We start from the raw sequence: 15,175 nt of genomic DNA, 5'->3' as shown, positions 1-15,175 counted from the left end.
CCTTTTTCGTGTTTTTCGTTAACTTGGAGAACGACCGTAGCCTTCCCCCCCCACCCCGATGCCCCCTCTAGTCTGAGATAGGAAAAAAAGAATAGACAAAAAAGGGAAAAGACATTAATAGCATCCTTTCTTGTTTCTTCTCCCCGTCTATTTCGAGGGTAGTTTGACCCACCAACCCACCAATAGACGTAAGTGATGGGTCTTTTGTGAGTATAGATTAATTCTTTTTGCTTTAAGTTGGACGTGGGAACTGCCCCCCCCCCCTAGCGAGCTTAATACATTTCCCTTTTGGAAAAGGGATTGTATGAATCATTTCCTAACGGGCCGATTACCGGGGTTTACAGAGCACTCGGAACACCTCTCCCATGGGATGAAGCAAAGAAGCATGCAGACCAGGTTCGGGACCTGGGGATCAAGGTATCAAACCGAGTCTATGTGCACAGCCGGGTTATAGGCTGACGGCTTTATTGCAGCAACTCCTCCAGATATGGAACAAATATAGGAAGAATGAGAGGGACGTTCTCCTTTGGGGTGATGAGGTTTGTTGTGCACTGCATACACCCGACCACCATACCAACCCATCTAACGATATTAGATCGAATATCTCGTTCTTGCTTATGATGAAGAAAACAAGAACGCCTGCCTTTCCCTCAGACAAGCCGAGATTCTCGCGGAATTGGCGAAAAACGAGAGCCTGCGGAAGGCAGGTGGAAATGTGCCCGATTCTAAGGAACCAGCATAGTGGGTCTAGACCCTGCGAGCTGTACGAGTGATGATATTTATTTTATAGTACTTCCGAGCCGCTCCCTACTTTCCACCCCGAATTCGGGCGATTCATGTTGGAAGCCACGCCGGGGGCCCCATTCGGTTTGACGTGGAAAGATTTGTTGGCTGTTGAGGGGAATATGAAGCTCAGGTACGAGTTTTTCGTCGTTCACTGGGAGAAGGGGTTGTTGATGAGCCGTTTCCGTCCTATAGGAGAACTATAGCTAAGGAGCACATGGCCGAAAACGAGGCCCCCATAACGCTACCCTCTTTCCCCATGCTGGGAACCAAAGGGGTCTTCACACAACCGTACTACCCACCCACTGGGTCTCAGTCTAGGAGTCAATTTATTCCTGATGAGGCAATTAATCCTCATATTCGCTTCCCCACGCTTGCGGCGAACATCACGTCTAGACGTGGGATGAAAGTAGCCATTAATATGCCTGTTTTCTGTGATGAAAATACTCCCTGTCCCTTCAATGACCCAACTATAGACTACGATAGACATCTCTACCCTGAGGACGATGATGTTAGAAACGGGGCTGCAAAAGAGGGGCATATTTACATGGACGCTATGGGTTTCGGGATGGGATGTTGTTGTTTACAAATCACGTTCCAGGCCAAAAATATCACTGAGGCCAGGCAGCTATATGACCAATTGTGCCCTCTGGGACCAGTAATGCTGGCTTTGACTGCTGCGTCTCCGATATTCAAGGGGTTTCTGGCCGATGTCGACGTACGCTGGAATGTGATCTCTGGGGCAGTTGACGATCGTACCGAGGAAGAGAAAGGGTTGAAGGTTGGTTTACTCATGGCATCATCCGACAGGGGGTCGGGGGGGGGCAGTTTCATTCGCAGCTAACCCGATAATAGCCCCAGAAGGATAACCGCTACGTGATACCAAAATCACGATATGATTCTGTCTCGACTTATATTTCACAGGACCCTGCTCTACGTTCGGAATACAACGATCTAGATCTGGTGATTGATAAAGATATCAGGCAGAGGCTTGTGGATAATGGTTCGGGACCCCTGCACGTGGGATAATGTGTCGGTTCCGGTGGAAGTTAACATTACCGGTGTATAGGCGTGGATGAACGTCTTGCAACTCACTTTGCTCATCTGTTTATTCGGGATCCTTTAGTTATCTTTCAAGAAACGCTGAGTGAGTCACCGGACGACAAAGCGGATCATTTCGAGGTTAGTATGCGCGTGCCCCTTGCGCTCATGGATTGTATTCGTTAGCTAAAAGTTGACCTGCAAGAACATCCAATCCACAAACTGGCAGCATATGCGCTTCAAGCCCCCGCCGCCTGGTGGGAACATTGGCTGGCGGGTAGAGTTCCGGAGCATGGAAATTCAAGTGACTGACCACGAGAATGCTGCCTTTGCGATATTCATTGTGCTGCTCACTCGTGCGATTCTGTCCTATGGATTGAATTTCTATATTCCGATATCGAAGGTAGAGCCCCCATACCCGGTGAGAGGAGGTGGAAAGCCGCATAATCCGATCGCTAATCCCGGGCGCCGATTCCATTGTAGGTTGACGAGAACATGGCGACAGCGCATCACCGAGATGCGGTCTTGACGAAGAAGTTCTGGTTCCGCAAGAATCTGTTCCCACCACGCAAGCCAGCCAGTAATGGCTCCCAGACACCTGCTCCATCATGCCCAGGGACACCACCACCCGTGGAGGACGAGTATACGCTGATGACTGTCGACGAGATCATGAATGGACGACAGGATGAGTTTGTTGGTCTGATTCCGCTGATAGAGAGTTACTTGAACACGGTCAACGTTGATGTCGTTACCCGGTGCGAATTGGCTGGATATCTGAGTTTGGTCTCAAAACGGGCAAGTGGAGAGCTGCAGACCGGCGCAACTTGGATAAGGGATTTCGTGCGCAATCACCCGGATTACAAGAAGGACAGCGCCGTAAGCCAGAGCATCAACTATGACTTGATAAAAGCCGTGGAAGCTTTGGGGAGCGGGCAGGGGCGTGAAGCAGGATTAGGCGATCGGCTGTTGGGCAGGTTCGGTTAATCTGCGCGGTTGTGAACTGTGAAGCCTATCTGTCCAAGTACCATACTTGCTGCCCTCAGGAGACCCTGAGAGCTCCGCCTTGCTTCTCGCTTTCTTCCTTTCTCCCCTCATATTTCGCACGAACTTTCGTTGCCTTGTTGTGGAATAGATTTTTACACTGCCACCCTGGGGGTTTTTCTTTCCCATCATTCTTTCCTTACCCCATACTGTTACAAACCCTATAGAAAGTTCCGTGGCTTCCCAGGAAGACGGAGTGAGCGCTTGCTATATCCTAATTCATTCGTTCATTCGTTCATTCGTTCATTCGTTCATATATACAAGTACCGTTCTGTATCATACCCTGATTTTTTTTAAAAGAAAATCAGGCAAGGGTAAAATGGAAATAGGTGCGGTATCATCCCGACTTAGCATATCATATCTACTTGTGGCAAAACCTCAAACAAACTTAAAAATATCACCCACCAGGGAATACCGGCAGTCACAATACCATAGCTTGCAGCAGCTTTACAGTAAGGGAAGGAGAAGGAGGAGAAGGAGAAGAAGAAAAGGGACTCCCATATGACACCGTGCCATACCCTCCCCTCAAACACATACCCTCACGTTCTCTCACCTCAACCGTAGACGCCGTAGTCCATAGTGCTCACGGGCGGATAACCACACACGCACAAGGCGAATTATCCCTCCCCCCACTCGTAATCCAAGCTATCCTATCGAACCCTCGACTTGACCGGCAGGCAGGCAGGCAAATTCCCCTCCCTTCCCCTCCAAACTCGATCCTGCATCGTAGACTACCTATCTACCAGGGCACTCTAAAGTACGGTGCAATACTCTTGCGGGTTGTTTTCACTTCGAGGAAGCACAGGCGGATCTTGCCGTTCGGCGGGGGTGGAGGAGTGCAGTGATGGATGAATTGCATGTGGGGTCCCTTTTCACTCTTTGAGAGCCCGGATGTGTAGTCTGGCCGATCCTCTTTTTTTTCTCGCTAGAGAATTATCTATTACCATAATTTGAATACACCGTGGTGCTCTGAGAAGCGGAGAGGGGTACAAGTACGGTGTACATATAGATAAGAGATAAAATAGAATCATGATAAAACGTGACAAAGTAGTACAAGTGGGAAAAAGTGGGAAAAAAATGGTTTGGGAAAACTGCTAAAACTAACTACCGAGTGCTGCTACACACATGAAAAAAACAGAAAAACAAAAAAAACAACACAATACATAGCAATACATGACGCAGTTTCACCTTCACATTACTTGTTACTTACCTGCTAATCAGTAGCCGCTCGCGGTTACCGCCCATCCTTCGATCGGATTTGATTGCGTAGAGCACGATGGACAAAAGAGGGGCCCCTTCCTTCTCTTCTGGGGGGGGAGGGGGGGACAACGCTGTTTGGGGAAGTAGGATGGAAGGATTGATGGATGGAAGGGGTGGGGAATATAAAAAAGAAAAGAAAGGAAAAAAGAAGAGATAATATAGCACGAGAGGAGGGAAACCGTTTTAAAGTGAGGAGGGTTAAAAAGAAAAAAGGGGGTTACAGTAGAGCAAAGAGAGAAAGAAAGAAAGGGAAGTAGTAAGAGGTAGGTAGAATAGGGAATAAAGGGGACGAAAGAAGGGAAAAAAAAGCCCCGTCACATGTGCCATGAATTCTCCAGTAACACCCCACCTGAACCATCACTCCGCGTGCCCATCAGCGGTCCAAGAAAGTCGCCCAGGTTATCGCTATCGGTGTAGCCACTGTCAACGTCCAGGTCTCCTGTATCGGCCCGCACGTCGTCGCCGCCAGTGAAACTCTCTTCCGACAACGTGGAGAACGACGATATGGACGGCGGGGTACCGCGGAAGGACGCGGTTGTGGGAGTTTCACTCAGACTCCAATGCTGATCTACCGGCCGGGTACCTATTTCGGCAGATAGGGAATCAGAGGGATGGATGAAAGTGCCGCTGCCCCTATCCTCTCCTCCGTAAATGTGCGTTGCGTGTGTCTGGTCCATTGCGGCTAGCAGCCTCTCCCAATCATACGCCGATATCGGGGGCGGGTTCTGCGAGTTCGGATGCAGGTCATTGGATCCCATGTCCCAGGGACCATCGAGATATGGTGAATCAGAAATCAGGATTTGGCGTCCTTGAGAAATTTTGACTGTTGCCGCATGGCTGGCTGCAGGATATCGGGTTCGAGGCGTAGGTGATAGATCCGTGAGTGACGCAGAGGTCAGACGAACACCGCCATGGTCACCCATACCAGACATGTCCTGGCTACTTGCACGACGGATGTCCCCACTCTTGCCTCTGCGTAAACTAAACTCTGCCGAGATCGAAGAAAATCTCCTCCGCAGTGGTCCTTGCTCTGTAGGACTGACCAAAGGTGGCGTTAAGGGTGACTGGGTATGCTCCTTTGGCTTCTCGTGTTGGTTTCTGCTGCTCGCGGCTACCCGCGGCTCGATATTTACAACCGCAGCGGCGATGGGCCTAAGTTCCTTGGCCACAAGGGGGTGACAGCTTTCGATTTCCTCCAAAACACCGGTAATTAGCCTTTGGTTCTCCTTCGCCAACGGTGTGTGTTGTGGGCAGTCTAATGTGCTGTGCAAAAGAGTAAACCCGGACATAAGGAGCAATTGCGTTTTGTTGAGGCAGAACGAAAACCCGAGTTTACGTTCGGTGAGCAATTGAATAATCTGAATGATGCATTTGCTGGACTCTCGGATCATATGCAAAGATGCAGATACTTTGCTATCTAAGGTCGAGCCAATAATCGGTCTGTGAATCAATGATCGAATATAATGATAGGCCAGCACCTGAGGAACAATGATTAGCTTAGGTCAATTAACGAGGGTGCCTGACCATGCGCAGGCATTCGTGGGGCATGCGGATTAAAAATACCAATAGTGGTGATCGGCTGTCAACGACATTGGTGGCTGGTGTGCCATTCACAAACTCGAGTCTAAGATGTGGTGCTAGTCCGCTCTTCCACGCCCCAAGCTCGTCCTCAAGTTCCCTGAGCTTAGTATAGCTCACTTCATGAGAGCTTGATGTAGGGTATACCGCATCAAGAACTTTAGAGAGAACCCTTGATGATCTGAATAGGGCCAGTGCGCTTGAAATCTTTGTGGAATCCCCCGGTAGGGTTGGTGAGAAGCCCTTTTCGGAAACATACTCGTCGTCAATATCGGATGGATACTCTGTATCAATGTCCTCATCTTTAAAAAGCTTGGGTAACCCGAGCATTGCTGCAGAGAAGCTATATTCACCCGCAGGTCAATACAAGGAAAATTACGTAGGATGCGCGAAGAGAAATATTCTAGAAATACCAACCTGTCCAAGCAATAAACACACCAAAACGTCCTCTTTCTCATCTCGCCACTAAGGGCTCCCAAATTGAACTTCCTCTGGCTCTGGTTTAAACCTAACCTCAACGCGATCCCAACAGCAAGGCTCTTGTAATGCAAAAGCCTGGAATAGTCACCCAAAGAAAAGCAGTATAACTGAGCAAGAACAAGACACTGAAGTGTCTCGATAGTGCTATCCCCAATAATGGCATTAAGAGACCGCTGCCACTGAGCATCGAATTGCTGATCAGGTCCATCTCGTGGCTAATATTGATGTTAGAACACCTCTTTTTTGGCAAAGCAAGACCAGTTCTCGGCCTTACCTCATTTTGCTGTGCAATAGCAAATACCAAGAATAACTGGGCTACCGAGTGGTGGGGTAACGTGTTCGATTGAGACCCGCCCCCAGATACCAGTTTCTTGTAGGAAGCCAGAAATGTTGGTCTATGGATAACCGGAAACAAGGGATGGTACTCTTGAAAATATGATACCAAAAGGCGGTCCGACAAAAGTCGTGGAGGCGTTTTTATTGTGTCCTCGTGTGAGTTAGTTTGTTCCGATCGTTTTACCGACTGCGAACCCCCAAAAAGGATATCTGGATTGAAATCTGCCCCACTTTTTTCCTTGAAGAGCTCTTTAAATCATGAATAAGCATTTGTATGAGAAAAATTTTGCTAAGCAATCATTTACGAAGATTTCACACTGGGGGTGCGGTGAACGAGGCACATTGGACCCTACGAGGGCAAGCTCCTCGTAAAAGCGAAGGCGAACTTCGTGAGATGCACTCGAGATAAAGTAAAATTATGCTCGAGATATGGAGGTAAAGACATACCTAAAAATTGCCTTCCGCTGGAAGAGCCGACGTAGAAGGCACCATTACCATCCGCTTCGCTGCCCCCCACTAAAGATGAGGTTTCGTGAATGACAAATGTATCATCCAGTCCCAAATCTGCCGAACCGCTCCTCGCGCTCTCCGGAGACTTATGTGCTCTATGCGAACCACCAGAGATGGCACTCGCAGGTGGCGAGTAAGGCGAAAAGGAGTGTATCCGAGAGAGCATATCCAGTTGTTCATCCTTCGCGTCTAACAAATCCTTCATCTCACGAACCTCCTGCTCTAAGCATCGCACCCTCTCCTCCAACGACTCTGTATACCCCCTTGGGAACGCCCTTCGAGACAGCTTGTCGGACGTCTTGCACTCAAAGCCCACGTTTGCGCATTGTGAGCAGCATGGTCGTATCCCATCGCATCGTATCTTCTTTGAACGGCAGCGGTCGCAAGCCTGAGCAATACGTGTTTGGCTGCTGCCGCATTTGATAAGTTTCATTGGTAGTATTCCAGGCATTTTAGCCGAGGCCGACGACTATAGTCGCCGTCTTCTTCTTCTTGATTGTTTGGGTTTGGTGATAGTGTTGCAGCAGTCGAATGAGTGTGTGGGTGTAAATGGTGTAAGTGTGAGTGCGGGTGGGCGTGTGCGAGCGAGATTTCTTCAGCTTACTTCTTCCCTAGTCTTTATCACTCCCCGGCTTTGTTGTGCATCCAAGGGTTAACCCGGGCTGATGACTTCGAAGATGCCGGAGGTTCGCTCTCCTCTCGAAACTAGTGGGAAAATGCAGAGAAAGAGGCGAGCGGTAGGTCTAATCCGGGGAAATCCGGGGGTGGTTGGGGGGTGAAAAGAAGGAACTAAAGAGAGAAGGGAGCTCAAGAATGGCCAATGGGAGAAGAGTCTTGGTTGGATGTGCGTCAATCACAGTGCGGAGGAGTTACGGCATCTCAATTTCTATCCTAAAGAAAGTAACGAGTACCGGCAACTATCTTGAGAGCGAAGTATGAACGGACCCGTACAATAGCAAGCACTTTTTCACATTCGTCTACCTGGGAACGCTCAAGCAGTGATCAATGTGGGCTCTTATTTAATCATGCGATGTGTAGCCACCTATGCTAAGTACAGGACAGGGCAGGTCTCGCACCGTGCAACTCCTGGGCTGGCTCTTGCTGCTAGTCAGCATGAGCATGCAATACCTGGCGTGGGAACTGCACAGTCTAGACAAACAGGGGTGCCCCTAGTCCATCCCAAAGAGACGAGAAAAAAAGCCCTGCTCCAAGGTGTCTGACTACCGCAATAACTCTTATGATCCACTATCTCCGTTAGGCCTCGAATCCCCGCATTTAGGCACAAAACGCCCCGAAAAGGTATAGTGTTTATCTGAGGCGGTATGGCTTGAGCGAGCTGAACTTCCTGGATCTCTTTAACTGGTGTTCGTATCTCTGTTAACTTGCTCAGCCGGATCTATTCCAGTTTAGCTCTGTTGCTTATCTGATAGCGAATTGTGTGAGTAAGTAATTTACCGGTATTGTACCGGTACGGTAGTTGGTTAAAAAAGGCGGGAAACCTAGCACTCGTGCCTGGAGAAATGCCTGTTTCGGGAGAGCTCAACATTGAAAAATTCCGCCTAACCATTTCACCCTTTCAGGACCTCTCCGTCTTTCTTTCTACGAGTACTCGAGTACAGTATTCATAGCCTAGGCAGTTTTATGACAGAGTGGAGCTTCCTTGATGTTCAACAGTGGCAGGAACCAGCAGCAGCCTATCAAAAAAAAAAAAGGAAGGAAGGAAGGAAAAGAAAGAAAGATAACGGCTTCTCACAACAGCCCGCCTGCCAGCAAGCAAGGACGGGACGCACTTGGCGACCCGAATCCGGCAGACCAGATGTGGAAAAAAAAGGCCAGAAAAAAAGTGATGTGTAAGAAAGTAAGAGACCTAGGGAGAGAGGGAAAAAAAAGAAAACTCGAAACGTGTGTATATTGTTGCTCACGAGATATGACATGACCCTTTGCCTTCGGAAGCATAAAGGAACTAAGTGAATCAAAGAGGAAGGAAAGAAGGATCATGAAGCCGAGCCATCCCTTCAGCTGCCAGCTTAAAACGATAAACACTAGCCTATTTGAGTAATCGGGAGCAAATAGGGACCTGCTCGTTTCTATCATGGCCATGCTGAGCAGTACTAGTTTTGCGGTACTCTGAGCACTACACCCCTTCCGAGTAACGAAGTTTTTCCGACAAGCAACATGATTGCTCAAATATGCTCGTGTCCAACTTCTTAAATAGGGCTTAGACGTCAGCGGTCGAGGGATAATTACCGTAAAAATTCCTAAAATCCACTGTTTCCGCCTGTAATCAAAGTCGAAGGCTCCCGAGAAGGATTAGCATTTTCCTGACACAGTATAAGATCAGCCAACTAGATATATTAGGCCTCATCAATCAGTATTCGCAATTCTCACAACTTGCCAAACTAAGCCTATCGTAGCCGGACGGGCTCATTCCTGCTGATATCAGTAAGGACCCTCTCTATCTCTATCTCGACAAAGCCTTATTGTGTGCATCCATCTATCTAAACGAACTGAATAGGAAACGTAGGATGCCCGGAGCCATCCTCCATAAAAAATCAAGAAGGGTGGCATTCGCCTGGCTTCTAACGATAGCTTGCTGAATGCTTCAGCAGGTTCTTGCCAAGGCATATCTTCGTGAAACAGTCCTTTTCTGCTGTTTCTTGGGGACGGGGACGGGATTGCCGACGCCATAAGGAGGAAGGAAGATTGTCTGGGCTATGGCATGATCGGAGTGTTCCTCGCAAAAACGTGGAGCTCACCAATCTCAGATGAACATAATTTTGGATATTAGTCCCGATTTCTGCCTCATCCAGGAATACGATTTACATCACTGTTGACCGACAGCCTTTGTGAGCGATGGTATCTTGCCCCCGTTGGGATTGATGTGCATTTCCGAGCATATTAACCGCGGTGCTGCCATCCCGCTCCGTGGTCCTTATAGTACTAAACAAAAAAGCCTTACACGTTGATCGTGGTACCTCCCATCTTGCCCTAGGATAATCCCTCACGAAAGGTCATCTTCGTCGTCAGGGGCTTCAGGATCATCTGACATTTCGGAGCTCCCCTGCACCTGCATCAGATAGGTCTGTACCACCTCCGAACCTAGCAATCTTTCTTTCTATTCCACTCATCAATACATCGGCGGCTTCTCTAGGTATGTGGGGAAGATGACTGTGGTGGAAGGATGTGTAAATAGACTTTGGAGGAAATACCTGAGTCTCAAGTACCTTGAGGGCCTTCTCCAACAATGCCCTTTCTAGCGTTCGAAGCCTAGTTGCTACGTGAAGCTCCTGGGACCCGATATTGAACGATTCTTGATCAGTGATCCAGGCTATCTCTTCCTCAGATTCCGTCAGTCGGGCCAATTGAGTTTCTACACGATCTTGAACGAGCGCTGTAGCTCGTAACTGGTATATCGGCCATAAACTACTATCTCCTAGAAGATCCACAAGCTTGGCGATATCTTCAACCTCCTTCGAGTCCCAGAGTACCTGAAGATGTCGCTCCCCAGTTGTCTCTTGCAGGACCCTGAATGATAAACCGTCCTCTTCGTTAACGCACATTAGCCTGCTTAGAGGTTAGACACATTCTATTGGCAGTCGGCTGAGAAGGTAAAATCGATATATTTCATGGATAACAGACCATATAAAATGACTTGCCCATTCGACGGTATGTCCTAGGTCATATATCCCCAACGTTGGGGCAGATTTGAAAACTGCTTGTTTGGCGAACCCTAGCGGGTCATCTGGGAGACCTTGGAGGTCTAATACAAGCCACAAAGCCATATCCTTGCTTGGATCCAAAAACCCGTAGGAAAACACCATTTCTGCGGCACTTTTTTCTTGGCCGTAGCTAAAAGAAGAAAATCATTTCTACGGTCAGCAATTCGCCCCGAGAAATCAAAGTCAAAAACCACCATCGCCCGACGCACTTGATTGTGATTTCCTCCCCGTGTTTCAAAGTGCCAGCTCTATCTTCTCGCGGAAGTAGGACCACATGGGAATCTTCATCGACACTATAGTAGGAGTTTGCTTCAAAGCAGTGGTTTGCGAAGTCCAAAACAGGCGCCATCCCAATCCCTAACCTTGGAAATTGCAAAACTCTAGATCTGAACCACGAATCTGCTGTTTGCCAGTCTCTTAAGGTCATCTTTGACTCGTCCCACCAGGCCTTCTGGCACCACTTGATTTCCTTCGTGGCCTCCCGGAAATCCTCGAATTCTTGTTCAAGGGCTTGGAGCTTTGCTGTCACCGCCTTCGTATTTTAATGAAAGACGCCAATTCCAAATATCAGTCCATATTCCCGGTTCCATGAAAAAATTTTTTTTTTCAAAGTTCAATGCATAGCGCGGATTCATACCACATCTAACGACGTCCCGCGTAGGAGCTTCCGTTCGGTTTCAGTCCAAGTTGTGGGTATCGACACGGCTGGAAGAAACTTGATATATCTAATCTTTCATTGTCAAAGCTATCCTACGTGGAGGCGTAAGTAAAAGTTGACATACTCACTCCAAGCTCCACTCCGACCAATTCCCAAACCAGCAGCGGTACTCATGCTCATGACCAAAAATACCATTATAGCACCCCTAGGGGCCAGGGTGAACTCCCCAGCAGCGGCCAATGCTTCAGCTAGATGGACGTCAGCTTTAGCATGCCCCTCGACAGTCTTAGCACAAACAACAAGCTCCGCGTCAATATTTAGGAATGGACGTGAAGGATCATAAGCGGTTGGAGCATGCTTAACCCCAACCCCAGCATCAATTGGCTCGCCCCCAATGCGAGCAATCTCGACGCCGTTCAGGGAGATATTATTGAGTCGGATAAAGGGTGCCAGGGACGAAGTCGGAAGAGTCTCATAATGCATCTTCTTTGATTATATTTTCCCCCTTTGTCAATCTCGTTATCGGTATCGATAGAGCGGACCGTAGTGCCGGATCAACAAAAACAAGAGATACAGTACTGTAAAGTACCAGTATATTGAGTTTGAAGTCAAAGGATGAAGGCACAAACCGGAGGGAAAGAGGGGAGGGGGAAAAAGAAAAAAATGAAAGAAAAAAAAAAAACAGGTCCGGAACGGTATTGATAGTCCGGGAGAATGGCTGAGGACCGGTACGATAGCACCCACCTTCTCCGCTGGAGACGCTTAAATTCGGGGAGCGGGATTATGCCCCACAATAATGTTCGCAACCAATCGTTTGAGCCTCAGTTTGGGTGAGGAGTTGTACTCGAGTAATGAGTGGTCAAGCTTGGTATGTCCTCCTTTAGCTGTTGTTAGTTAGCGACTGTGCCCAACATGGGGAGCCCTTCCAACACGTTGTTAGGCATCAAGGAGCTAGCTTGGAGGCATCATAAGAGGACCACGAAGTCGTTGAGGTGAAATTGCCTACTGTATATGAGAAAAGACGTGCGATGGACCTCCCCCCATTGCGGTTTGTTGTTTGCAGCTTATCGCACTCTAGTGAATTATACCTGGGGGCTATCCTCGGAGAAATGAAGCAGCTGATTGATGTCGTAAGTTATTAATTACGCTTTGACTACACGTGTACTCGTAAGAAGAAGACAAAGAAGAAGAAAGAATATAATTTATTGAGTTAGTTCATAAAGTAAATTTAATGCGTCGATTATGACACTCGTAATGACAAGGTTTGTGAAAAAGGCTGCTATTGCATATTGCATACCACCGCGGAACTCTGAGGCTCGGTCAGATTTCTGGCGCTGTGCAATAGCAGCCCCATCTCACAAATGCTGTAGCATTGTGAGACATATACCCCAGATAAAGCACAAAAAAATTTCCCCAGGTTTCACGAGAGACTCAGACCTAAGCAGATACTCGAGTACGAGTACTTGAGCACGTTAGTGCAGGTTGACCATCCTCGAGTGCTCGAATACCATGCGAAGGGCCAGACTCCATTGGAGAAGAGCCCGCATATTGAACAACACAACATTTCTCATGGCACAAGAATATCAAAGTGCGGAAACAGCGGGAACAAACACACATCTTTTACCCATCAAAGCGGGGGGTGGGTTGAATACCGCATTTGATAATGAAAATTATGAACGAATTGATCCAGGTATTATTGTCACCACCACCACCCCAGACGAACCCGCCAATACCTAACCTCTTATCAAATAACATACCGGCACTGTCCATACGAACACCATTGCCAAAGCCTTTTTACCATTACTAACCCCACGCCAATAGCGGAGATAGCCAACCAGCCAGCCGTAACTTGTCAACCCCCCCCCCCTCTCAAAACTCGCTCTCTTCAATGCCTTGGCCTGGTCTCCCCACGACAAGTTTCCGCAGTTCCCAAAGATGTCGAAAGAAAGAGGGAAACCCCCCCACCAATATGATACTTGTAAGTCTAGCTGGAGTAGCGCTGGCAGCACAACCGATTCCCCAACAATAAGGGGAGAGAAGCGAAGAGCATAAATCATATGATGTAGTCTTTAACGGGGGCACAGCGAACTACTGGCGGGTGATGAGCAGGAGTATTTGGCAGGCGAAAAAAAGTGTATTTGTCCAAGTAAGGTGACGAAAAGAAAGAGAAAAAAAAATACTTGTTGCTTATCCCCGTTCATCACCCGACGGAATTTGTCTCGCCCCCGTTGGAGACTGTATCTCGCATAAAGTATCTGAAAATTAAACAGGGATGTCTTCCACGGGCTGAATGGTTGTGTAACAATAGTGGTATCTCCGGAGAGACATGTTGCTAGATACAAGCATCATACCCGCAGCGTCGAAGGATTTTTAAAAAAGAACCGCCGCTGCATACAACCAAGATCCAGACAAAAGGGCCAACCAAATTCTAGTGGTATGCAAGAGCGACAGCAGTCCTTTTTAAAAACGCTTCGGCATTAATAGTGGCACGGGTAACGAAGCCCGACCCTTCCGACTGGTTCAAGATTATCAGTAATGAAGGCGAGAAGAAGAAAAAAAATTTGGACTTGATCTGTTTATTTAGCCTTTGCGGCTAAGTTCACATACTCGAGTATGCTGTGGAAGCCCGGTTCTGAAGGTTACTCGGATGGAGGGTGGAGGGGGCAAATTTCGTACTGGACAAGCGCAGGAACGGTAAAGTACGGGCGGGCCTGGGGCTCGTCCTGCAGCGATGTGATGTGCGGTAGTCTGCCGGGTGCATCCTGCTACCACAGCTGCAGCAGATAGGAGAGAGAAAGCAGAAGCAAACAGCCCCAAGGCGGGAGCGACCGACATCACGCGGGCATAGAAATATCATATCTCTCGTTTAGACATTCCATACTGACGATAACTCACCTCATTCCTTAGAAGGCGTATGATAGACAAAAACAATAATATGATACCTGATGTGTGGCTAACTTAATCCGACTGAGTCACGAAAAAAAAATTATTATAAATACTCATTTTTCACCTGGCAACAACTTTGTCCTCAACATCCTACCTCCCATCATCATCATCATCACCATCAACTTCACTACCACCACTACCACCACTACCACCATCACAAGGATCAAACGGGGCGAAGGCCAAATCTAGATCCGAACCAAAACCGAAGTTAGTTTTTATCTAAAGGAAAAAAAAAGAAATGCTTCAAAGACCAGTTGCGGGCGCCCTCCTCCGCTCTTCAAGCACCCTCTTTGGCAAGACAGCTGCCCACCAGACTCAGACCCGTCTTCATAACGAACGCCCAACGCTACACACAACGGAGAAGAAGCACGGGCTAGATGTCCAACCCGAGCAATCGCAACGCGGCATGATGGAGAAGGAGGGTTCCGTCTTCACCGAAGCACGCGGTCAGAAGGAGGAGCCCGAGAAGGAGTTCAAGAATGCTCCCGGCCCAGTCCTTGGGTCGCAAGAGGAGTGGGGCGGTAGTATGCCATTCGTTTACCCCCCCACGTGGAACAGCTTTGGCGCATTCGTAGGGGCATAGGTTAGCGGTTGATGATACCTCGGGGGGCTTTTTTGTCTTTTTTGCTTGCTCTCTTTTTCTTTTTTTTACAGAGGGTCAACGAACTTGGGAGCTTATAGAGAAAAGCATGATATGTTGTACAGGTTTACTCTTTTTCTTCTTCCTTTCTTTCAATGTATCCTTTGTTACGCTGTACCTGTACTTGGGATGGGGTTTTATCATTATCATTATCATTAGGTGTCACATAGCTATCGGACCTAG

At 48.1% G+C, this 15,175-nt stretch overlaps 4 protein-coding genes; 2 read left to right on the top strand and 2 right to left on the bottom strand.

Moving 5' to 3' along the window:
- The first annotated feature begins 38 nt into the window (after positions 1–38).
- On the top strand, positions 39–3,271 carry GSTUM_00005466001 (uncharacterized protein). XM_002837518.2 has 10 exons: positions 39–206; positions 345–417; positions 474–539; positions 596–741; positions 791–916; positions 979–1,564; positions 1,639–1,786; positions 1,853–1,965; positions 2,030–2,227; positions 2,308–3,271. Exons 1-10 carry the CDS (start codon positions 196–198, stop codon positions 2,806–2,808), a joined length of 1,968 nt encoding a protein of 655 aa, XP_002837564.1. The 5' UTR covers positions 39–195; the 3' UTR covers positions 2,809–3,271.
- Positions 3,272–3,933: 662 nt separating this feature from the next.
- Positions 3,934–7,970, bottom strand: GSTUM_00005465001 (uncharacterized protein). XM_002837517.2 has 5 exons: positions 6,967–7,970; positions 6,442–6,768; positions 6,121–6,391; positions 5,689–6,046; positions 3,934–5,603 (listed from the first exon to the last, which is right to left on the bottom strand). Exons 1-5 carry the CDS (start codon positions 7,478–7,480, stop codon positions 4,440–4,442), a joined length of 2,634 nt encoding a protein of 877 aa, XP_002837563.1. The 5' UTR covers positions 7,481–7,970; the 3' UTR covers positions 3,934–4,439.
- Positions 7,971–10,030: 2,060 nt separating this feature from the next.
- Positions 10,031–12,448, bottom strand: GSTUM_00005464001 (uncharacterized protein; the record flags this gene model as incomplete). XM_002837516.2 has 6 exons in its annotated part: positions 11,531–12,448; positions 11,386–11,473; positions 10,958–11,280; positions 10,669–10,878; positions 10,239–10,593; positions 10,031–10,144 (listed from the first exon to the last, which is right to left on the bottom strand). Exons 1-6 carry the CDS (start codon positions 11,887–11,889, stop codon positions 10,031–10,033), a joined length of 1,449 nt encoding a protein of 482 aa, XP_002837562.1. The 5' UTR covers positions 11,890–12,448.
- Positions 12,449–14,308: 1,860 nt separating this feature from the next.
- Positions 14,309–15,161, top strand: GSTUM_00005463001 (uncharacterized protein). XM_002837515.2 has 1 exon: positions 14,309–15,161. Exon 1 carries the CDS (start codon positions 14,591–14,593, stop codon positions 14,933–14,935), a length of 345 nt encoding a protein of 114 aa, XP_002837561.1. The 5' UTR covers positions 14,309–14,590; the 3' UTR covers positions 14,936–15,161.
- The last annotated feature ends 14 nt before the right edge of the window (positions 15,162–15,175 follow it).

This window comes from Tuber melanosporum (assembly GCF_000151645.1).
Source record: "Tuber melanosporum whole genome shotgun sequence assembly, scaffold_19, strain Mel28".
In the NCBI taxonomy this organism is placed as follows: domain Eukaryota; kingdom Fungi; phylum Ascomycota; class Pezizomycetes; order Pezizales; family Tuberaceae; genus Tuber; species Tuber melanosporum.
The sequence above is the reverse complement of the archived record's forward strand: the minus strand, read 5'-3'. Positions and strand labels throughout refer to the sequence as shown.